This window comes from Macaca mulatta, chromosome 8 (genome assembly GCF_049350105.2).
Source record: "Macaca mulatta isolate MMU2019108-1 chromosome 8, T2T-MMU8v2.0, whole genome shotgun sequence".
Lineage (NCBI taxonomy): Eukaryota > Metazoa > Chordata > Mammalia > Primates > Cercopithecidae > Macaca > Macaca mulatta.
This window is the reverse complement of record NC_133413.1, coordinates 100481135-100506083: the sequence shown is the minus strand read 5'-3', so window position 1 is coordinate 100506083 and position 24949 is coordinate 100481135. Positions and strand designations below refer to the sequence as shown.

The window sequence follows — 24949 nt, the reverse complement described above, 5'->3', positions numbered from 1 at the left end:
GGCATGGTGACATGCACCTGTAATCCCAGCTACGCCGGAGGCTGAGGCAGGAGAATTGCTTGAACCCTGGAGGTGGAGGTTGCAGTGAGCCGAGATCATGCCATTGCACTCCAGTTTGGGCAACAAGAGCGAGACACCATCTCAAAAAAAAAAAAGTAGAATGATGGTTTACTAGAGGTTGAGGGAGTGGGAAGAAGAGGGTTTCTGATCAAAGCATACAAAATTTCGGATAGAAAGAACAGGTTTTAGGATCTACTGCAGGGTGACTATAGTCAATAATAACGTACTGTATATTTAAAAATAACTAATAAAAGTAAATTTCAAATGTCTCTCCATAAAGGCCAATAGGTAAGAGAAGTGATAGATATGTTAATTAGCTTGATTTAATCATTCCACATTGTATATGTAAAGGTAAACTGAGGCTGGAGCCGAACTGGGAACGAAGACACAAGGCAAGTGGCAGTGAGAATAGCTTTTATTAGGACTCGTGGGCGAGGTTCCTCGGTCCAAAGGTGCGGGCCAAGGAAGTTGCGCTGAGGGAGGAGGGTAGGGGCTTCTTATAGCCTGAGAGGTAGGGAAGCTGGTTGTGCAAACAGGGCCTGGGGGGGGGTCTTGAAACTACTAGGGCAGGAGTTGAGTAAGGGTCACGAGGAAGGGGTCTTTGGAAACTGTTAACTGAAACTGCTGTTTACGAACTTGTGGAATGCAGGTGAGCTGCAGGTCATGGGGGAGTGTGGTTGCCCAGCCGGAACTCTGATGCATGTAAGTCTGCGGGTATGTACAAGGGTGAAGGGAGTCTTTAACAAAAGGCCTGCTACACCGGGTAATGCCGCCATGTTGGGTCTAGACTCCTGCCTAACAGTATACATATACCAAAACATCACACTGTACCCCTAAAATGTACAGGGTGCCCCATAAATGAATTCAATTATGATTTTCCAATCAAAAGTAATATTAATACTAATTTTAAAATGCATTGGCAAGGGAGGCATCAGCATTCTTGAAAAACATTTAAAAACAAAAAATTTTAAAACAAAGGCTCAGTGCCTCATGCCTGTAACACCAGCACTTTGGGAGGCCAAGGTAGGAGGATCACTTGAGGTCAGGAGTTCAAGACCAGCCTGATAAATATAGCAAGACACTGTCTTTATAAAAATTTAAAAAGATAATAAAATTATAAATAATCCTATTTCCAATAAATTATGATACATCAAAACAACAGAATACTAAAAATAATATTTATCTTAAAAAGGATCTATCATGTAATCTGAATTTTTTTTAAAAAAAAAAGGTTGAAACAACACTGGAAAAAAAAATGTATTAAGTTATATAAATGTAAACATTTAGTATCAATTTAACCAGAAAGAGAAACACCGCTATATTGGTGGAATCAGTGGAGGGAAAGTGTCTTTGTGTGTTTGGTGAGAGGTGGGTGGGAAGGTGGGTTTGGAAATGGAATGAGTGATAAACCATCACTAATGGTGTGTGGACACAATATCAACACAATAATGTGATAGTAAATAAGCATCATAAGATCTGATGGTTTTATAAATGTGAGTTCCCCTGCACAAGCTCTCTTGCCTGCCACCACGTAAGACATGACTTTGCTCCTCACTCACCTTCTGCCATGATTGTGAGGCCTCCCTAGCCATGCTGAACTATGAGTCAATGAAACCTCTTTCCTTTATAAATTACCCAGTTTTGGTTATATCTTTATTAGCAGCATGAGAACAGACTAATAGACACGATTAGTACAAAAGGTAAAATGGAGACTAGGTAACTGTCTGCATTTTATTTTGAGAGTATTGTATTGCAAGCATGTGGAGAAAAAGTGTAACAGCCTAAAAAGCCCAGTGAAAGTCAGTATAATTAGAAATGTCAGGCCACTTATTCCAAACCTATAACATTCCCCTACATGTACACAATTAAATGTAATAAATGTAATTTATGTACACAATTAACTGTCAATGTAATTGGGGTTTCCATGGGGCTTGTGGCATATATATTCAAACAGGAAAACTGGATTCCTTTGCAGATTTATTTAGATGAGGTAATATGGAAGCTGGTTTCCTCTCCTGTCAACTTGGGCAATGGCGATAGTCAGTCTAGTGAACATGTTATAAGTGACTCCTGGGAAAGCAAAATGGACATTTTAAAAATATAGGCTCAGAAGTATAGCTCTGTAGACTTGAGACTTTGGATTCATTATTATTTGATTTTCAGGATGACAAATTAGTCAAACCAAAGAGGAAATTTAATCAAATGATACACAAAAATATTTTATAGACTTTGTTTACCTTTTTTACCCAGAAAAATCTATTCTTCTTTTACAGCTGGGATGGCATGCTATCTCCTAGGCATCACATTCTCTAAACTCTGGAGACAGAATGAATTACTTCCTCCTCCACACTCAAATACTGCTGGAATAATACTTATCACAATGTACCATAAATAATTATTTATAAGTTTGACTATCTTGCTAGATAATGAATTTCAAAAGGGCAAGGGCTATAGCTTATTCAGTACTAAATGAAATGCCTGGCTACAAATAGGTCCTAGTAAAAATTAAAGATATGAGTTAATACTGAGTTACCCAAAGAAGTAATTCACAAGTCCAGTGAAAAGAAAATACACTGGAAAGGCAAAGTCTATTATATTTAGTGTGTATCCTCTAATTTCTTTCTTTTAGGCCCTATCAGTATAGGTATAGTATAATATGTAACTCAAATACTACCCCCACCATTGAGTTTCTCCTGATTTTCCAAGCCACAAAGATCTGTTTTCTCTGCACTTCTAAGCACTTTTTAGTGGTAAAGAGGAATCTTTACCTACTACCTACTCTCCCCATGCCTCCTTTTTTTTTTTTTTTTTAATGTTTTGAAGGACTATATTTCATTTTATTCATCTTTGAATATACAATGGCTATCACTGGCTTGGCACAGAATACATATTCAATGCATGTTTGTTAATTAACAATTTATTAGACTTGAAATAGTCAAAAGATGAGAGATCATTTGTTTCATTTCTATTCCCTTTTTTGTAACCAAGATGAAGGCCAAAGTGGTCTTAGGAACCTTTTGTCTTCCTGATGAGTCCTTCTATGGTGTCCCACTGCTCCTTGGTGACCTAACACAAAAAGATGTCAATTTAATGTGCTTTTTACATGTTTTTAAAGCTTAGTATCTGAGCTGCTAATATTACATTATACACACAAAATGGCATTACCTTTCTCAGGTCATTGAATTCTCCTGAAATAAGTACTTCCTCTCCACCATCAAATTTAACAACCTGGAAAAAACAAATTTTTAAACTCTGAAACTACTCCTTTTAAAAAGTTTCTGAACCACTAGCCATTTTCCCATACTTTGGATGGAATATCTCTTTGGCACTTTAAATCAAGCCCAAATTTTAAAGATAAAACTCATGATTAAACCTAAATTGATTTACACAGTTCATAATTCTATTTCTAACATCTCCACAATTTCAAAAATCTACCCAATCTTGAAGATCATCTTAAAGGTATATCTATCAAGGTAACTTGCATCTATTAATTTATCACTTGATATGGTTTGGCTGTGTCCCCACAAAAATCTCATCTTTAATTGTAATCCTCATAATGCCCAGGTGTGGAGGGAGGGACCCGGTGAGAGGTGATTGGACTAGGCAGTTTCCCCTATGCTGTTCTTGTTATAGTCAGTGAGTTCTCACAAGATCTGATGGTTTTATAAGGGGCTCTTTCCCCGTCACACACACACACACACACACACACACACACACACACACACACACACATACACACACACACCTCTCTGTCTCCCTTTTCTCTCTCTCTCCCTCTCTTTCTATTGCCTGCCACCATGTTAAGTTATGACTTTTACCCTTCAGCCATAATTGGAAGTTTTCTGAGCCCTCCTCAGACATGCAGAACTGTGAGTCAATTAAACCTCTTTTCTTTTTATTTTTTAATTATATTTGAAGTTCTAGGGTACATGTGCACAACGTGCATGTTTCTTACATATGTATACATGTGTGATGTTGGTGTGCTGCACCCATTAACTCGTCATTTACATTAGGTATATCTGCTAATGCTATCCCTCCCCCCTCCCCCAAACCATGATAGGCCCGTGTGTATGGTGTTCCCCACCCTGTGTCCAGGTGTTCTCATTGTTCAATTCCCACCTATGAATGAGAACATGTGGTGTTTGGTTTTCTGCTCTTGCGATAGTTTGCTCAGAATGATGGTTTCCAGCTTCATCCATGTCCCTACAAAGGACGTGAACTCATCTGTTTTTATGACTGCATAGTATTCCATGGTGTATATGTGCCACATTTTCTTAATCCAGTCTGTCACTGATGGACATTTGGGTTGGTTCCAAGTCTTTGCTATTGTGAATAGTGCCGCAATAAACATATGTGTGCATGTGTCTTTATAGTAGCATGATTTATAATTCTTTGGGTATATCCCCAGTAATGGGATGGCTGGGTCAAATGGTATTTCTGGTTCTGGATCCTTGAGGAATCGCCACACTGTCTTCCACAATGGCTGAACTAGTTTACAGTCCTACCAAAAGTGTAAAAGTGTTCCTATTTCCCCACATCCTCTCCAGCACCTGTTGTTTCCTGACTTTTTAATGATTGCCATTCTAACTGGTGTGAGATGGTATCTCATTGTAGTTTTGATTTGCATTTCTCTGATGTCCAGTGATGATGAGCATTTTTTTCATGTGTCTGTTGGCTGCATAAATATCTTCTTTTGAGGGGTGTCTGTTCATATCCTTCACCCACTTTTTGATGGGATGGATTTTTTCTTGTAAATTTCTTTAAGTTCTTAGTAGATTTTGGATATTAGCCCTTTGTCAGATGCGTAGATTGTAAAAATTTTCTCCCATTCCGTAGGTTGCCTGTTCACTCTGATGGTAGTTTCTTTTGCTGTGCAGAAGCTCTTTAGTTTAATAAGATCCCATTTGTCTATTTTGGCTTTTGCTGCCATTGCTTTTGGTGTTTTAGTCATGAAGTCCTTGCCCATGCCTATGTCCTGAATGGTATTGCCTAAGTTTTCTTCTAGGGTTTTTATGGTTTCAGGTCTAACATTTAAGTCTTTAAACCATCTTGAATTAATTTTTGCATAAGATGGAAGGGACCCAGTTTCAGCTTTCTACATATGGCTAGCCAGTTTTCCCAGCACCATTTAATAAATAGGGAATCCTTTCCCCATTTCTTTTTTTTTTGTCAGGTTTGTCAAAAATCAGATGGTAGTAGATGTGTGGTATTATTTCCAAGGGCTCTGTTCTGTTCCATGGGTCTATATCTCTGTTTTGGTACCAGTACCATGCTGTTTTGGTTACCGTAGCCTTGTAGTATAGTTTGAAGTCAGGTAGCATGATGCCTCCAGCTTTGTTCTTTTGGCTTAGGATTGTCTTGGCAATGCGGGCTCTTTTTTGGTTCCATATGAAATTTAGTTTTTTCCAATTCTGTGAAGAAAGTCATTGGTAGCTTAAAGGGGATGGCACTGAATCTATAAATTACCTTGGGCAGTGTGGCCACTTTCATAACATTGATTCTTCCTATCCATGAGTATGGAATGTTCCTCCATTTGTTTGTGTCCTCTTTTATTTCATTGAGCAGTGGTTTGTAGTTCTCCTTGAAGAGGTCCTTCACATCCCTTATAAGTTAGATTCCTAGGTATTTTATTCTCTTTGAAGCAATGGTAAATGGGAGTTCACTCATGATTTGACTCTCTGTTTGTCTGTTATTGGTGTATAGGAATGCTTGTGATTTTTTCACATTGATTTTGTATCCTGAGACTTTGCTGAAGTTGCTTATCAGCCTAAGGAGATTTTGGGCTGAGATGATGGGGTTTTCTAAATATATAATCATGTCATCTGCAAACAGGGACAATTTGACTTCCTCTTTTCCTAACTGAATACCCTTGATTTCTTTCTCCTGCCTGACTGCCCTGGCCAGAACTTCCAACACTATGTTGAATAGGAGTGGTGAGAGAGGGCATCCCTGTCTTGTGCCAGTTTTCAAAGGGAATGCTTCCAGTTTATGCCCATTCAGTATGATATTGGCTGTGGGTTTATCATAAATAGTTCTTATTATTTTGAGATATGTCCCATCAATACCTAGTTTATTGAGTTTCTAGCATGAAGGGCTGTTGAATTTTGTCGAAGACATTTTCTGCATCTATTAAGATATTCATGTGGTTTTGTCTTTGGTTTTGTTTATATGATGCATTATGTCTATTGATTTGCATATGTTGAACCAGCCTTGCATCCCAGGGATGAAGTCAACTTGATCATGGTGGATAAGCTTTTTGATGTGCTGCTGAATTCGGTTTGCCAGTATTTTATTGAGGATTTTTGCATCAATGTTCATCAGGGATATTGGTCTGAAATTCTCTTTTTCTGTTGTGTCTCTGACAGGCTTTGGTATCAGGATGATGCTGGCCTCATAAAATGAATTAGGGAGGATTCCCTCTTTTTCTATTGATTGGGGTAGTTTCAAAAGGAATGGTACCAGCTCTTCTTTGTACCTCTGGTAGAATACAGCTGTGAATCTGTCTGGTCCTGGACATTTTTTGGTTGGTAGGCTATTAATTATTGCCTTCATTAAGGAGCATGTTATTGGTCTATTCAGGGATTCAACTTCTTCCTGGTTTAGTCTTGGGAGGGTGTATGTGTCCTGGAATTTATCCATTTCTTCTAGATTTTCTAGTTTATTTGTGTAGAGGTGTTTATAGTATTATCTGATGGGAGTTTGTATTTCTGTGAGATTGGTGGTGATATCCCCTTTATCATTTTTTATTGTGTCTATTTGATTCTTCTCTCTTTCCTTCTTTATTAGTCTTGATAGTGATCTATCAATTTTGTTGATCTTTTCAAAAAACCAGCTCCTGGATTCATTGATTTTTTGAAGGGTTGTTGGTGTCTCTATCTCCTTCAGTTCTGCTCTGATCTTAGTAATTTCTTGTCTTCTGCTGGCTTTTGAACGTGTTTGCTCTTGCTTCTCTAGTTCTTTTAATTGTGATGTTAGGGTGTCAATTTTAGATCTTTCCTGCTTTCTCTTGTGGGCATTTAGTGCTATAAATTTCCCTCTACACACTGCTTTAAATGTGTCCCAGAGAGTCTGGTATGTTGTGTCTTTTTTCTCATTGGCTTCAAAGAACATCTTTATTTCTGTTTTCATTTTGTTACGTACCCAGTAGTCATTCAGGAGCAGATTGTTGAGTTTCCTTGTGGTTGAGCGGTTTTGAGTGAGTTTCTTAATCCTGAGTTCTAGTCTGATTGCACTGTGGTCTGAGAGACAGTCTGTTATAATTTCTGTTCTTGTACATTTGCTGAGGAGTGCTTTACTTCCAACTATGTGGTCAATTTTGGAATAAGTGTGATGTGGTGCTGAGAAGAATGTATATTCTGTTGATTTGGGGTAGGAGTTCTGTAGATGTCTATTAGGTCTGCTTGGTGCAGAGGTGAGTTCAATTCCTGGGTATCCTTGTTAACTTTCTGTCTCGTTGATCTATCTAATGTTGACAGTGGGGTGTTAAAGTCTCCCATTATTATTGTGTGGGAGTCTAAGTCTCTTTGTAGGTCTCTAAGAACTTGCTTTATGGATCTGGGTGCTCCTGCACTGGGTGCATATATATTTAGGATAATTAGCTCTTCTTGCTGAACTGATCCCTTTACTGTTATGTAATGGCCTTCTTTGTCTCTTTTGATCTTTGTTGGTTTAAAGTCTGTTTTATCAGAGACTAGGATTGCAACCCCTGCTTCTTTTGTTGTTTACCATTTGCTTGGTAGATCTTCCTCCATCCCTTTATTTTGAGCCTATGTGTGTCTCTGCACATGAGATGGGTCTCCTGAATACAGCAGACTGATGGGTCTTGACTCTTTATCCAATTTGCCAGTCTGTGTCTTTTAATTGGAGCATTTAGCCCATTGACAGTTAAGGTTAATATTGCTATGTGTTAACTTGATCCTGTCATTATGATGTTAGCTGGTTATTTTGCTCATTAGTTGATGCAGTTTCTTCCCAGCATCGATGGTCTTTACAATTTGGCATGTTTTTGCAGTGGCTGGTACCAGTTGTTCCTTTCCAAGTTTAATGCTTCCTTTAGGAGCTCTTGTAAGGCAGGCCTGGTAGTGACAAAATCTCTAAGCATTTGCTTCTCTACAAAGGATTTCATTTCTCCTTCACTTATGAAACTTAGTTTGGCTGGATATGAAATTCTGAGTAGAAAATTCTTTTAAGAATGTTGAATATTGGCCTCCACTCTCTTCTAGCTTGTAGTTTCTGCCGAGAGATCCGCTCTTAGTCTGATGGGCTTCCCTTTGTGGGTAATCCGACCTTTCTTTCTGACTGCCCTTAACATTTTTTCCTTCATTTCAACTTTGGTGAATCTGGCAATTATGTGTCTTGGAGTTGCTCTTCTCGAGGAGTATCTTTGTGGCATTCTCGGTATTTCCTGAATTTGAATGTTGGCCTGCCTTGGTAGGTTGGGGTTATATCCTGGGTCATATCCTGAAGAGTGTTTTCCAACTTGGTTCCATTCTCCCCGTCACTTTCAGGTACACCAATCAGATGTAGATTTGGTCTTTTCACATAGTCCCATATTTCTTGGAGGCTTTGTTCATTTCGTTTTACTCTTTTTTCTCTAAACTTCTCTTCTCGCTTCATTTCATTCATTTGATCTTTAATCACTGATACCCTTTCTTCCACTTGATCAAATCAGCTACTGAAGCTTGTGCATGTGTCACGTAGTTCTCATGCCATGGTTTTCAGCTCCATCAGGTCATTTAAGGTCTTCTCTATGCTATTTATTCTAGCTTGCCATTTGTCTAATATTTTTTCAAGGTTTTTAGCTTCTTTGCAATGGGTTTGAACATCTTCCTTTAGCTTGGAGAAGTTTGTTATCACTGATCGTCTAATGCCTTCTTCTCTCAACTCGTCAAAGTCATTCTGCATCCAGCTTTGTTTCATTGCTGGCGAGGAGCTGCATTCCTTTCGAGGAGAAGAGCTGCTCTAATTTTTAGAATTTTCAGCTTTTCTGCTCTTGTTTCTCCCCACCTTTGAGGTTTTGTCTACATTTGGTCTTTAATGATGGTGATACACAGATGGGGTTTTGGTGTGGATGTCCTTTCTGTTTGTTAGTTTTCCTTCTGTCAGGACCCTCAGCTGCAGGTCTGTTTTGCTGGAGTTTGCTGGAGTGTGCTGGAGGTCCACTCCAGATGCTGTTTGCCTGGGTATCACCAGTGGAGGCTACAGAACAGCAAATATTGCAGAACGGCAAATGTTGCTGCCCGATCGTTCCTCTGGAAGCTTCAACTCAGAGCGGACCTGGCTTTATGAGGTTTCAGTCGGCCCCTATTGGGAGGTGTCTCCCAGTTAGGCTACTCAGGGGTCAGGGACCCACTTGCGGGGGCAGTCTGTCCGTTCTCAGATCTCAAACTCCGTGCTGGGAGAACCACTACTCTCTTGAAAGCTGTCAGACAGGGGCCTTTAAGTCTGCAGAAGTTTCTGCTGCCTTTTGTTCAGCTATGCCCTGTCCTCAGAGGTGGAGTCTACAGAGGCAGGCAGGCCTCTCTGAGCTTCGGTGGGCTCCACCCAGTTCAAGCTTCCAGGCCACTTCGTTTACCTACTCAAGCCTCAGCATTGGCAGATGCTCCTCCCCCAGTCTTGCTGTGGCCTTGCATTTCGATCTCAGACTGCTGTGCCAGCAGTGAGTGAGGTTCTGTGGGCATAGGACTGTCCAAGCCAGGTGCGGGATATAATCTCCTGGTGGGCCGTTTGCTAAGACCATTGGAAAAGTGCAGTATTAGGGTGGGAGTGTTCCAATTTTCCAGGTACCATCTGTCAGGGCTTCCCTTTGCTAGGAAAGGGAATTCCCTGACTCCTTGCGCTTCCCTTATACCTCTTTTCTTTCTAAATTACAGTCACAGGTATGTCTTTAGCAGTGTGAGAATGGACTAATACATCACTGAATAAATGTCATAGTTTAAACAATATATATAATATTTTCATATTATTTACAGCTAAATACGTATTTTAAATCATATTTACATTTAGCATTGTCAGGATTGGTTCCAGAACAGACTTCTCTGCCCCAAACACACTCCTGAAAAAAAAAGTGAAGAGAAATAAACAATGCTTACTGCTCCATTAATCCAAGAAGCATAATCACTACAAAGGAAAGCAGCAAGATTTGCAAGTTCTTCTATAGTCCCCAGGCGACCACAGGGAATTCTGTCAATCATTTCTTTCTCAAATGTTCCAGTTGGGTCCAGACGGCTAAAGGCACCCTTAGAAATTAAGAAAACAATTGGGTTGTGTTGGGTTTTTCAATCAACTCCTTTCCTACTTAAGAAAAAAATGTGTATAAAATGGCATGCTACCATGCAGCTTAAAACCTCAGGCTTTGTAAGTAAAAAACAATTTCACCAAATTCTTCTTTAAAAAAAAAAATACATCACTGGAAAATATAACCCTTTTAATCTTAGTTTCTTCTATGTAAAATGAGGATATCTATCTTAGCTACCTCACAAAACTGTTATAAGCATCAAATAAAAAAATGTATATAAAGGTACTCTGAAATATGTACAAGCTTAGGTGGTAAAGGCAGTGGTATTACTGGCTTTTCATTTAATAAACACAGAAAAGTGGCTCATAGGAAATATTTAAGAGGAAATTCCTTTTCTTTCATCCCAAAATATTAGAAAAGGAAGAAAACAAGGATATAGAAATTCAATTAGATTCTAGACAGAGAAAAACTATAACTAAATTTGCCAAACAATTTGCTTTCTGTCAGTGACGTGAAGGAACAAACCAAGATGAATTACGGATGTGCACTGATTAATAAAAACAACTGGATTTTTCTGTACTAGTGCCTTGAAGTTTAGGTGACAGTTTTCCTCAATAACGTGGCCAGAAGATAGAACAAACACTCAGAGGACTCCATGAGAGACCTCCAGTTCTTCCCAGGAGGGTATAAAGCCCAGAGACAAGGGGTAGCAACTGGTCCCAATCCTGGTTCTAAAAAGTGCATGCTAGGGAGTTTCTACACTTCAGTTTTCTTTTAATCTCTTTAACAGTAAATAGTTATTATTTGGGTACAACTCCTATCTCAGTGGCTAGACTATAAACTTAGTGGTAAGCACTTTCTTAGAGATATTTCTGTATCTTTCTCAGTACCCTTGCATACAGTGAACAGTCAATAAAGATAGGTTAAATAAATAAATAAAATGCAGGTGATTTTTCCCTAGATATTGGTATCCTGGAGAGAAGCATTTGTGTCTATAAGCCTCTTTTCAGATATGCTTAGGACATGGCCACCCTGAATCATGTATTTTAATGTTATGTTTTTAAGTTTCTTTCCACTAACTGTATTAGACTGTTTAGTATTGAATTGTCAGATAAATAAGATAGTCAATCAAGTTGCAATCACTCAGGAAGTTTTTATTTCTACTTCCCATCCTTTAAACTGCTAAATAAACTAATATGGACATTTCCAAGTTATTACTTAATACCCAGAGCTACCTATAACCCAAATATCCCTTAGTATTATTTTCCAATATGTTTACACAAGTGAAACAAGTTACCAAATTTTGCCTGACCTTTCAACATTACATCTGGTTGGCATTATAAATACCTGCTTTAGGTAAAAACCAAGAGAAGTGTGAGGGTGAAGTTATTTTGGAATAATGAGAGAGCAGAGAAGCTGTGGACATTCTGAGCAACATCTGTGACAACATTAGAGATAATTACAAGTTGCAATGAGTATCTGCAAGGATTATTACTTACAGGTGAAATCCATGCTGTCAGAAGGATTCATAATCAGAGAGATGTGGGCGTTAGATGACATGCATAATTGACTGAGAGTGAAAGGGCACAAGCATGAGTCAAGGAAAATGCTACCTACCTATAGCAAGACAAAGACTGTATAATAAGTTACTGGAGCATCTCTCAAACTATAAATATAGTTACATTTCCTTGATTTTTTTTTAAAAAAGGACGTCAGACAATGTAAGAGCCTTTAAAATGTCGTGAAAGTTAACAAATACAGGACAATAACCACTGAAGCAAATCAGATAAAGTGCCAACACTGATGGCATAAAAGATCCCAAAAGATTAAGACACTGAAATTGACATTATGAAGAAATTGCATAGCTGCTATATTCCTGCCCGCCTCCTTATTTCTTATATTCGATAATGAATAAAGGCAAAGGCCTCTTCCTTAGAACCAGGGCTCTAAACCCAGGCATCTCTGGAAAGTCCTTTACACAACAACCAGAATATATCTATCAGTGTTTCATTATTTATCATTCACAATGTGATAACAAGCAAAATACAACTTACTTTGGTTTTTATAGGCCCTGGTTGAATCACATTGAATCGCATTCCATATTTACCCCATTCAGCTGCAAGAGACCTAAAGATTAAAATCGACAACATACATTCTGAGATATTATACCATATGTTAAAAACAGTAATAACTGAGACTCACTAGATGCTTACTACATGTCAGAGATTACAACCCCAAGATGTAGGTACTATTATCGCTCCCTATATTACAGATAATGTAACTAAGGCACAGAGAGGTTAAATAATTTTCTCTATGTCAAATGGCCAATTTGTCAATCTGAAGAGGTCTAGCTTCAGTCTGTACCCTTAGTCACTCTACTGTACAACCTACCCTTTACATTTTCGTGTCCTTAACCACTATGCTATACCACCTACCATTTGTAGTTTAGAATATAAAGTCCAATGTCAATATACATTTTTAGAGTAGGTATTCGTTACTCACATAAAAACGTGAGTGCTTTATGCCCTTCCCTCACATTTTCTGGAGTTGAGTCTTATAGTTACAAAGTTCATTATAACTTTACTCATAGCCCTGTACATTGGATTACAATGTCTATAACATCAAAAGTGTTTTATTTGAGTAAAAGATTACATCGACTGAAAATATTAACCACATCCATGTCTAACTAGGCTGTAATATAATTGTTGAACTAAACTTGAAATAGGAATCTAACAAAATCTTGCTTAATGTCCTGAAGCAAAATATAACACTAATAGCAAACAAAGAACTTCAAAGGAAGTTGTTTTAAAAGCTTACTTTACAGATAGCTCTTTTAAAATCTAAATTCATTTTAGGAATTTACATTCATACATATATTTGTGTGTATATATACTTAATGTAATTTCAAATAATGACAAGGTAGCTTAAAAGAATACATATGATGCAAATGAGGAAGACAGGATAATTTGAAAGAAAGAAGGAAAGAAAAAAAACCAAGATAAAGAGAGAGAAAAGCCAGGATAATGAAATATAATGGAGCCAAGAATGAAGTTAATATCTAAATTTACTGAAGTGTGTGACATTCCATATAACTGCAACAGTCACATCACAAACTGGTATCTATTCATCCCATGACTATACAAAAAAGGTAAGCCTAATCAGTTACACAATCCACAGTACCCATAAAGAAAAAGCAAGCTAATTGTTCAGGAAAAGCACAATTGTTTCTAATACGAAAAATTGTTTAAGTCTTTCTAGACTTACAAAAGGAAAATTGTGTAGTATAACAATCTCCTTAAGATACTGTATCCTTGCAATAGATAAAATAAGCTAAGTTCAAAGTTGACAAATGGGATCTAATCAAACCAAAGAGCTTCTGCACAGCAAAAGAAAGCATCATCAGAGTGAACAGGCAACCTACAGAATGGGAGAAAAGCTTTGCAATGTATCCATCTGATAAAGGGCAAATATCCAGAATCTACAAAGAACTTAAAGAACTTAAACAAATTAAACACAAGCAACCCCAACAAAAAGTGGCCAAAGGATATGAACAGACACTTCTCAAAAGAAGATATTTATGCAGCCAACAAACTATGAAAAAAAAAGCTCATCATCACTGATCATTAGAGAAATGCAAATCAAAACCACAATGAGATATCATCTCACGCCAGTTAGAATGGCAATCATTAAAAAGTCAGGAAACAACAGATGCTGGAGGGGATGTTGAGAAATAGGAACACTTTTACACTGTTGGTGGGAGTGTAAATTAGTTCAGCCATTGTGGGAGAGAGTGTGGCGATTCCTCAAGGATCTAGAACCAGAAATACCATTTGACCCAGCAATCCCATTACTGGGTATATACCCAAAGGATTATAAATCATTCTATTATAAAGACACATGCACACATATGTTTATTGCAGCATTGTTCTTAATAGCAAAGACTTAGAACCAACCCCAATGCCCATCAATGATAGACTGGATAAAGAAAATGTGGCACATATACACCATGGAATACTATGCAGCCATAATAAAGGATGAGTTCATATACGTTGCAGGGAAGTGGATGAAGCTGAAAACCATCATTCTGAGGAAACTATCGCAAGAACAGAAAACCAAACACCGCAAGTTCTCATTCATAAGTGGGAGCTGAACAATGAGAACACATGGACACAGGGAGGGGAACATCACACACTGGGCCTGTCGAGGGTTGGGGAACTAGGAGAGGGATAGCATTAGAAGAAATACCTAATGTAAATGACGGCTTGATGGGTGCTGCAAACCACCATGGCACATGTATACCTATGTAACAAACCTGCACATTCTGGACATGTATCCCAGAATGTAAACTATAATAATTTTAAAAATGGGCTAAGTTCTATGAATCTATCAGACATCCATTAATACAGTCTTACAGCATCACTTCAAAGGTCAATTCAGTAAACCCAGTTCTACAGAATAGGGTACATGTAATCTAAAGATAGCCTGTTAATCTGACTTAATCCATGAATGTATTTTAGAGAAATGGGTGGGCTGTATATCTTTCAGATAGAACATACATAAAAATTGCTTCTCTGAGTGATGTTTTTGACAAACTTCATTGCCATAGCTACCCTGGGCATTTATTTATAGTGTATCTACTCTAAATTGCTTCATGTCTTAATAGAATTACTGTACTCAGCAGAGTCTATATTATCCTATGAAAAACTGAGCAACCTGTTAAGAAAATCTGCCTAGAGGAAAAGCCATCCTCTCTGTGCTCAGAGGTGTGTCAGATACATTTGTTCAATTGCTAGCATGATCTTTCAACTGTCATTAAGCTAGCTGATATACTGAAGAACTACTATAATCTGATAATGAATCTACCTCATACAGTTAGCTCTGCATGTTAAGATGCTAAGAACAATATATTCAATATGTTAGCCATTATTATTGTTCATTCAACAAATGTTTATCATACACTTACCATGTATCAATACTATAAATACTGCCTAGCCTCAAATAAAGTCAGTCCCTGCTCTCAAAAGAGCAGTCCCTCCCTCTCAAGAGAGGTGAGCTTGGTTATATAATGAATTAGTTACTAGGCTGGGAATTGTGTGATGTGAGCCATACCTGCTTAAAAGAAGAAGAACCTAAGTGGGAGTGACAGGGAAGGCTTCTCTGAAGAGGTAACATTTGAGCTGACGGGTGAAGAAGGATTAGGAGTTTGCTGCAAAAGGCAGGAGAAAGGAGGAGCTGACAGATTAAGGAGGTAGGATGGTGACATGGTTTGGCTCTGTGTCCCCACCCAAATCTCACCCTGAATTGTAATAATCCCCACATGTCAAGGGTGGGACCAGGTAGACAAAACTGAATCCTGAAGGCAGTTTTCCCCACACTGTTCTCGCGATAGTGAGTGAGTTCTCACAAGATCTCACAGTTTTATAAGGGGCTTCCCCCTTCACATGGCACTCATTCTCTCTCTTGCTGCCCTGTGAAGAGGTGCCTTCCACCATGATTGTAAGTTTCCTGAGGCCTCCCTAGCCATGTGGAACTGTGAGTCAATTAAAGCTCTTTTCTTTATAAATTACCCGGTCTCAGGTATTTCTTCATAGCAGCATGAGAACGGACTAATACAGATGGAGAAAGGAAGACAGCCAAGGCATATGGGTCAGTATGAGTAAAGGACAAGGGCCCAAACAACATGTAGAATTTGGGAACCTACAATGCCTTATTTAGTATGACTGTGTACTATAAAGTATGAGAAGAAGGTTGATGGCAACTCAAGCTGTAAAGGAAGGCACATGTTTACTGAGCATCTATTATATGCAGGAACACAATAAAAGCAGCACCAAATCAGTTCTTAAAGGACATGAGATGAAAACCTCTAACAAGATTGAAGGGTTCTCACAAAACAAATATTGACAATGAACAAATGCTGCCAAAATAGTCAAGTTCTCATCCTTTATTTCCAACACCACATGACCTTAAAAATGGTAATTATCTCTATTCAGACTAAGATTCAGCTTGTGAATAAATATTTCTTTCTGTCTCAAACTAATGTGTATTTACTGACTTAAATATTAAAAATGCTCTGGGATTACTAAAAGAAGAGTACCATAATTCAGCTGAACAAGCATGGAGCACCAGCTATGGACCAGAACCTTCTGGGTAATGAGGATGCAAACATATGGCCCTTTCTCTCACAGAACTCATGCTGAAGTGGGGAAGTCAGATTGCTTAATGTTAACGGAGAAACCCCATCTCTACTAAAAGTACAAAATTAGACAGGTATGGTGGCATATGCCTGTAATCCCAGCTATTTGGAAGGCTGAGGCAGGAAAATCACTTGAACCCAGGAGGTACAGGTTGTGGTGAGCCAAGATCGCACCATTGCACTCCAGCCGGCCATGCCCTGCTCTCTGCCTCTGCTATATTGGTATATTACCTTCATTTTAGAATCTACTTATTAGTGTTTGTCCTCTCACTAGATTGGATTAAACAAAGTTTTAAGGCAGAGAGGAGGAAATGATTACAGAGAAAATATCCCAAAGGAAGTAAGCAAAACATCACAGCAAAATTCCAACAACAATATAACTCAGGCATAGACATAGGAAAGCTGTATGGTATGTTTAGGGAAACATGGAACAGTTAATGGAAATTAAAGCATGGAAATAATAAATGGAATAGTAAAAAATTTAAACTCAGCTGACAATGAGGACTGTTCTATTTCCATCACTATCATATCCCTAGGACGAAGCACATATAAGGTATATAATAAATACTTATTGAATAAATAAATTAATTAACAATGGCCAGAGACAAGTCTGTTTAGAATGCCATAGTGAGTTCTGGCTTTTATTCCAAAGAGTGACAGGAAATGATCTAAGATTTTTAGCTGGGGAGTGTCGTGAGCAGACATACATGTTCTTAGAAAGATAATTCTGGTGAAAATGTGAATAAAAAATACAGGGGGAAGAGACTGGTAGCAAAGAAATATACCGTGATTACAGCAAGCCAGACAAGCAATGAAATGATGAGAATCCCCATTTTAACAAAGACAATGGAGAACAAATTCAAAAAGCAATCATGGCTGGGTATGGTGGCTCATGCCTGTAATCCCAGCACTTTGGGAGGCTGAGGCAGGATGATTTCTTGAGGTCAGAAGTTCCAGACCAGTCTGGGCAACACAGTAAGACCTCATCTCTACAATTTTTAAAAATTAGCCAGGCACTGTGGCACCTCCCTGTAGTCCCAGCTACTTGGGAGGTTAAGGTGGGAGGATTGCTTGAGTCTGGGAGATTAAGGCCGCAATAAGCTATGATTGCGCCACTGCAGTCCAGCTTGGGCAACAGAGTGAAGTCCTGTCTCAGAGAAAAAAAAAAAAGCAGTTATACTCTGCTGAGAGAAGGCCACTGGACTTGGCAAGTTCTCATAGTCTGTGTTAGTCCCATTAACCTTAAACAGTATGTGAAATAAAAGAATAAAGATGTGCTTATGAGAGGGGTTAGGGATGGCACTGATAAAGATCTTTGGGAGAGCAAAAAAGCTATAGTCCTGTGGTGTCTAATACATAGCCACTAGCCATATACAACTATTAATTTTTAAAATTTAGTTTCTCAGTCATAGTGGGATATTCCAAGGGTTCAATATCTGCATGTGGCTATTGGATAGTGCATATTTACAGAACATTTCCATCACTGCAGAAAGTTCCACAGGACAATGCTGCTATAGACAAATAAGACTTATCTGGGAGATAAAATGCGTGTCTCATGGTGAATCCAAGTCTTTGTTTTACTTTTCTCTGGATGGACACCAGAAAGCAAGAATTTAGTTCCCTGCGCCACCAAACTGTATTAGTTACGTTCAGCAACAGGATTGACAAGGAAGTACTTACTTGCTCATGGCTTCCACACCTGCTTTGGCAGAAGCACTTGGTACTACAAAACCTGAACCAGTCTCAGCATAGATAGTGGTAATAGCAAGAAATGCTGCTCCTGAAATTTTAAAAGGATACAGTTGATTAGCAATATAGCTGTATCACTTCACATAAGGAAAACATGATTTATAAAAATGGGATCTGATTAAAGAGGGTGTAAGAAAAACTGAAGTATTTTTTAAAACTTCACTCTAAATTAATGAGAGAATAAGAAAATTGATATGTCTTGCTACTAATCTTGTGATTTAGGATGGCCCAGTCTGCACTTACTTGGAATGCATGCCTGGTGAGTCAATACAAAAGCCCAAATCTCAGAGGCATGCCCCTATTGCACCTTGTATAATCAGCTGGTCAGAATTCCCATTAACTAAATACTACTTGAATAAGAATAAATCAGAATTAAAATTAAACTAGCAGGGACTTCTGCCTCCAGCCATAATGAACTTACCCTTCTGCTATAAACATCAAGAAAACTGAGTAAGATACATGCTACAATTATATACAGATACTGCACAGCAGGCAGGGAAGGACTATGATCTCTGAGAGAAGGAAAATGAATAAGCCCTGAAATACTCTAGATTTCTGCCTAAAGGTACTATATAGATGGAAGGATGAGGAGGAGGAACCTAAGCAGAAAATGGCATTCACACCGAGTTAAGAAGATAGAGATCGGTTTGGGGAGCCTGAGGAAACTAAGGTTTCTAAGAGTTCCTCCAAGGAGGAAAGTAGGCAGAGATATTAATAGAACTCCATAAAGCTGCATGGAATCTCAATGAGTCTTTAGATAAATAATAAGCTATACATGTTTAGTGTGAGATTCCATGAGGCCTAGCAGAGAACAACTATCAGGAAGCTGTAAGTGATGCAATTCCCAGAGCTCGCATAGGGCTGGGAGACATGTGAGTTCTAAGCAGCTTCACTGAACATTCAGGGCTTTCAGTAGAGAGCTCAGGAAAAAAAAACATGACTTAGTAGGAGGGTTAAATTAGCCCCAAAGTAAAGACTACTATATACCTGCTGAAATAAAGCTTTAAAATGACCCTTTAAATGATTACGCTGATGCACAAGTAATTTAAAAGCTTTCCAAAATAACAAAAAAATCACACACCTCAAAAAAAAAAATTAAAATACACACAGACACAAGTACACAACAACAACATAGCATTCACAGCATGCAATAAAAAATTACTACACATAAAGACACAGAAACCTAACAAGGAGGAAAATGACTAATAGACAAAGAGTCCCAGAAATGACAGAGAAGACAGAAGTAGCAGACAAATAGCCTTTTAATACTATTACAAATATTTTTAAAGATTTCACTGAAAATATTAATATGAGAAAAATGGAAAATACAAAATAGAAACCAATACAGCTTCTAAAGCAGAAAAATACAATATGTGAAATGAAAAACTGAACAAATAAGCTTAGCTGTAGAAGAAAAGATCCACGAATCTGAAGACACAGCAATATATAAACTATCTAAAATGAAAGACAAATGGGAAAAAAAATCTGAGGAAAAACCCAGAATATCACTGACCTGTGGAACAATATCTAGCATTCTAACAAACGTATAATTGGAGTCACAGAGGAAGAAAATGTACTTGAATAAGGACTTAAAAAATTCCAAATTTGGTAAAAACTGTAACTTACAGATGCAGAAAGCTAAATGAATCCCAAGCAGGATAAACAGGGGGAAAAAAATAAAGACATTGTCATAATCAATAACTGAAAACCAGTGATATATAGAATCTTAATAGCAGCCAAAGGTAAAAATAAACAATAAAAATATGCAAACACAGATAAAAATTTTCATTGTCTTCTCATTTCTAAAAATAATATAAGTTAGAAGACAATGGAGCTACATTTTTAAGGTGCCGAAAGAAGCTTGTTAACTCTGAATTCCATATCCATCAAAAATACCCTTCAAAAATCAAGATGATATGAAAATGACATTATAGAGAAACAGATTGTCAAAAGGAAAGAAATAGTAAATATGCAGGTAAATATAAAATATTTTTTCTTGTTTTCTAAATTTCTTTTTAAAATAACTGTATAAAAGCTATATTAAAAAGTGACACTGTACATATAGTGGTCAATAGTATCTAGGACACAGCAGGTTCTCAATAAATTAACTGAATGAGGCCAGGCACAGTGGCTCTCGCCTGTAATCCCAGCACTTTGGGAGACCAAGAGGAGCAGATCGTCTGAGGTCAGGAGTTTGAGACCAGTCTGGCCAACATGGTGAAACCCTGCCTCTACTAAAAATACAAAAATTAGCCAGGTGTGGTAGGGCATGCCTGTAATTCCAGCTACTCAGGAGGCTGAGGCAGGAGAATCACTTGAAACCAGGAGGCTGAGGCAGGAGAATCACTTGAAACCAGGAGGCAGAGGATGCAGTGAGCCAAGATGACGCCATTGCACTCCAGGCTGGGTCACAAGAGCGAGACTCCATCTCAAAAAAAAGACAAGAAAGGAAAGAAAGGAAAGAAAGGAAAGAAAGGAAAGGAAAGGAAAGGAAAGGAAAGGAAAGAAAGAAAGAAAGAAAGAAAGAAAGAAAGAAAGAAAGAAAGAAAGAAAGAAAGAAAGAAAGAAAGAAAGAGAAAGAAAGAAAGAGAGAAAGAGAGAGAGAAAGAGAAAGAAAGAAAGAAAGAAAGAAAGAAAGAAAGAAAGAAAGAAAGAAAGAAAGAAAGAAAGAAAGAAAGAAAGAAAGAAAGAGAAAGAAAGAAAGGAAGGAAGGAAGGAAGAAAGAAAGGAAGGAAAGGAAGGAAAGGAAGGAAAGGAAGGAAAGGAAGGAAAGGAAGGAAGGAAAGGAAGGGAAGGAAGGAAGAAGGCAGGCTTAAAAGAATAATCTTTAGGTCCTGAGAAATCAGTGATTTTTCTCTTCTTATTTATTCATAACACTGGATAAGACAATAATATTTGCAAGAGGATCAAAATAAGTTTACATCTTTTACATAACAGTAAATACTTTTAGAAATTTAAATTTGAAGGACTACAAGGAAAGTATTTTGAAGAATATTCAGATAAGTTTTTTCTCTGCTCCATATATTTAGTTTCTCTTTCTCTCAGCATTTTCCAGAGTAGAAAGAAAACTCAGCACATCCTGGGAAACACGGGGGTGGAGGAGGGGGCAGGAGTACCATTTTGAGGATAGGAAAAAATAAGAATGGTTATGTTAGTCATTCTGGTAACTCCTTTTATATATCAAACAGGCTTTCAGATCGCTGAAAATTACTTTGCTTCCAAAATCGTACTCTGTGAAAGAGGAGGGATGTAGAACATTAGTGAGCTCCATTACAGTACACTGACAACAGATGCTAACTGCATCATTCTTATAGCAAAATTACAAAAACTGCTTTAAAAGTGACAAATATAAAGCAAATGCTCCAATGGAAAGTGCACTATCTTTCAACTAAGACTGAACAGATACATTTCTCCAAGCGTGGGAAAGGAGTTAAGCCATCCTATCACAATTTAGATGCTGAAATGAAAGTTATTTTACTATTCTCTTTATCTCTTTAGGTTTTATTTTCTCAGCCTAGAAAATTTGGGTAGCCCACCTCTTAGAATGAGATACTGTGGCTTTTAATTCTCCTGAGTGTAAAAGGGAGATGAAAGTTTGAAACTGCACTGTTCCAATAGCATTAATGCTGCAAGGTGAAACAATTAGTAGCTTCAGAAAAATGAACAGTGGTGCTAAAGTGCAAAGCAAAGAATTCCTAGATCCCCAGGGTTAGTCACATTTATTTTCCTTCTTGTACAGAGTCCCATTATTTCAATTAGAATAACTGCCCATGGAAAAGCTTTATAAAAGGCAAGTTTCTAACAGCTCAGAGCATACAATAGAAATGAATTTAAATTATTAATGAGGTTAAGAAAATAGAGAAGGGAAGCAATAAATGAAATAAATATGCTAGCCCATCCTTCGTTATTTTGAAATGGAAAAAATAGTAATAAAAGAACATCAAAAATCATATTATCTATCAAAAAAGCTATGATATGTGCAAGATTATGATTTAAAAGATTCAAAAGCTCTAAAATCTGGTTTCAGTACAAACTATGAAAACTGAAAGATTCACTAAACAATTTTAGTTCCAGTGACCAACAGAAGGGGAATAGTACAGACACCTGGGCTCAGAAATTGATTCCACTATTTACTAGCTGTATAGCTATGCGACTTTGGGGAAGTCGCATCCCTGCTCTGGACCCTAGATTTATCTCCTGTAAAACAGGAACGTAAGAAGTGTCCAGCAAATGTCATTAGATTCTAAGAACTACTTGTTAATTTACTGCTGTTATTGATTCCACCTATTACTCTTCTGCTCTCATGCAAAAAGATTGCCATTTACTACCTGTGTATTAATAATTTGGCAAGTTGTGTTACGAAACATCACCAGAATGGAAGGTAACTGTATAAGCCAAGACTCCAACAGGCATCCCAGTCCCCTAGTTTCATGGACACATCTAAGACTTTGTTGAACCGCCGGTAGGTCAGGGCTGCTACACATGGTTGAGCAGTGCATAAGGGTGCCATTCTAAGCAAGCATGTTTTACATTACAGATATTACATGATTATTTACTTATTTCAAAATTTTCTGGTTGTTCTGAGGGTTTCCTTTCTAACAAGACAAGAAATATGTGTGGGCGGAATGACCCCACTTAAAGATCCCATGCCCTAATTCCTAAGAACTGAATTTCTTATTTTACATGGCAAAATAACTTTGAAGATGTTAAGAAAGATTACAGAATTTAAGAGAGGGACCTTTCTGGGATTATCCAAGTAACACAGTCTAATCACATAAACGCTTAAAAACAGATAACTTTCTCTGGCTGTAGTCAGAAAGATGAATTTTAAGGAGCAGGCAAGAGAGATGTGGTAGAAGGGAAAGTCAGTCCCCAAGCATGAGAAAGACATATTGTGGTATTACTGGCTCTGAGATGTACCAGTCCCTATGTAAGGATCAGAGAGAGGTCCCTAGGAGATAGGGTGGCCCTCAGCTGACAGCAACCATGAACATATACACTTCAGTCCTACAACCACAAGGAACTTGATTCTTCCAACGACCTGAATGAGCCTGGATATAGAGTCTTTCTAGAGCCTCCAAGACGTGAGCTCTGCTGGGTGACTCCTTGATATTAGCCTATAAGATCTGAAGCGGAGAAACCAGGCAAGCAACTCTGTGCATTTACTTGTGAAAAACAGAATTATAAAATTATAAGTGTTTGACATATTAAGCTGTTAAGTTTGTGGTCATTTGTTGTAGCCACAATGGGGAACTAGCATAGTGTATTATGTCAATTTTCCAGCAAACAGAAATAAAGTATCTTAAGAATTTTTTTTAATCCTTGTTTAACTTTACCTATCACCAAAGGATAAAGTCCACATTGCTTGGCCTCATCTCCTACCCCTTCAGGCATTATACGTCACATATAAGCAACACTGAACTCCTTGTATGCCTAAATACACAACTGAGCTGTTGTTGCAGTTCTAACTCTTCTACTATTATTGCTAGCAATTAATCTTACTGACAATCATGGTAAGAAGACAAACTTCTCTGTCTTTTTGATGGGAGCACAGAGGATACCTGTCTCCCAGCCATTTTTCAATGAGAGCCCATATGAAAATCTAAAAATCTTTAATTCTCTAAAAGCTACTCAAAATAGGACTATAACATTTAAAAACTAGAATAACCTTATATAAATAATATTATCTACTAAGGAAACACTTTTCTCATTTAAACATTTAATATAAATACATCCCTCATGTAGGCTGTTATTTTTAAGTTTAATTATAATAAGTGATATCAGGGCTCTGGTTTTTCTAACCAATTTTAATTATGAGTCAAAACCTAAGTTTCAGATAGTTGATGGTCCCCTTGTAAAAGATGTAAAAATACACCCACCTTGGAGGAAACTTAACATTTTCTTTCATAACTAACATTTACTGAGTACTAGTCTGGCCCAGGAACGATTCTTAACATTTTACAGACACTGGCTCATATAATCATTAGAGCAATCCTAGGAGAAAGGCTTTATTATTAACATTATTTTACAGAAAAGACAGGCACAGCAAGCTGATCTGTCCAAGTTGATAGGACTAACAAGTATTAACCAGGATTGGAACTAGGCAGTTAGGCTCTAGAGCCTGCACTCTTAACTACTATGTAACTACTACTGCCTTGCCAAGACATTTCTAATTACTACTTAGGAAGAAAAAAAAATCCTTTTCAAAATTCCCAAATCACTTTACCTTTACCTTATCTTCAAAAAACACCCAAATAAGGTACACAGTTGCTCTAAGAAATTTTAAATGATGAGGTTGAACTCTCCCATCAAACGAGATGACTCTACAAAAAGTGATTTTAAAAGGATACTAATACTGCCTTAATAAATTTCAACAGATAACTAAAAATGTGTTTTAAAATATTCTTCAGATGCACCCACTGTTCTAGAAAAAATATGTAGACACAATATAAAAAATGTACTCATGTGGTTCTTATATACATACGCTAAGCAACATACACCTTGCACTCACACTACTGACAAATAAGGAAAGCCTTCCACTATGCTCTACCCTTCCCACTTCTGAAACAAGGTGCATTTGCCAAATCATGAGTGAACTCCCATTCACAACTGCTTCAAAGAGAATAAAATACCTAGGAATCCAACTTACAAGGGATGTAAAGGACCTCTTCAAGGAGAACTACAAACCACTGCTCAGTGAAATAAAAGAA

General features: G+C 37.7%; 1 protein-coding gene and 1 long non-coding RNA gene across 3 annotated transcripts in view; both read right to left on the bottom strand.

Annotated features, from left to right (window-relative positions):
• Positions 1-1683: 1683 nt before the first annotated feature.
• Positions 1684-2430, bottom strand: LOC144330816 (uncharacterized). The gene is made up of 2 exons (XR_013397335.1): positions 2298-2430; positions 1684-2130 (listed from the first exon to the last, which is right to left on the bottom strand). It is a non-coding gene; the product is annotated as an uncharacterized LOC144330816 (long non-coding RNA).
• Positions 2431-2961: 531 nt separating this feature from the next.
• Positions 2962-24949, bottom strand: part of DECR1 (2,4-dienoyl-CoA reductase 1) — a 45148-nt gene continuing 23160 nt past the window's right edge. The window contains exons 6-10 of one of the 2 annotated variants that reach the window (XR_013397334.1): positions 18171-18270; positions 12352-12424; positions 10060-10298; positions 3226-3288; positions 2962-3126 (exon numbers count right to left, since the gene is read on the bottom strand). Coding sequence is in view for 1 of the 2 variants with exons in the window: in XM_001085155.5 (XP_001085155.1) it covers positions 3067-3126; positions 3226-3288; positions 10152-10298; positions 12352-12424; positions 18171-18270 (443 nt within the window). In the remaining variant the exon portion in view is untranslated. The remainder of the gene's footprint in view (positions 3127-3225; positions 3289-10059; positions 10299-12351; positions 12425-18170; positions 18271-24949) is intronic. The other variant, XM_001085155.5, reaches the window with a different exon arrangement.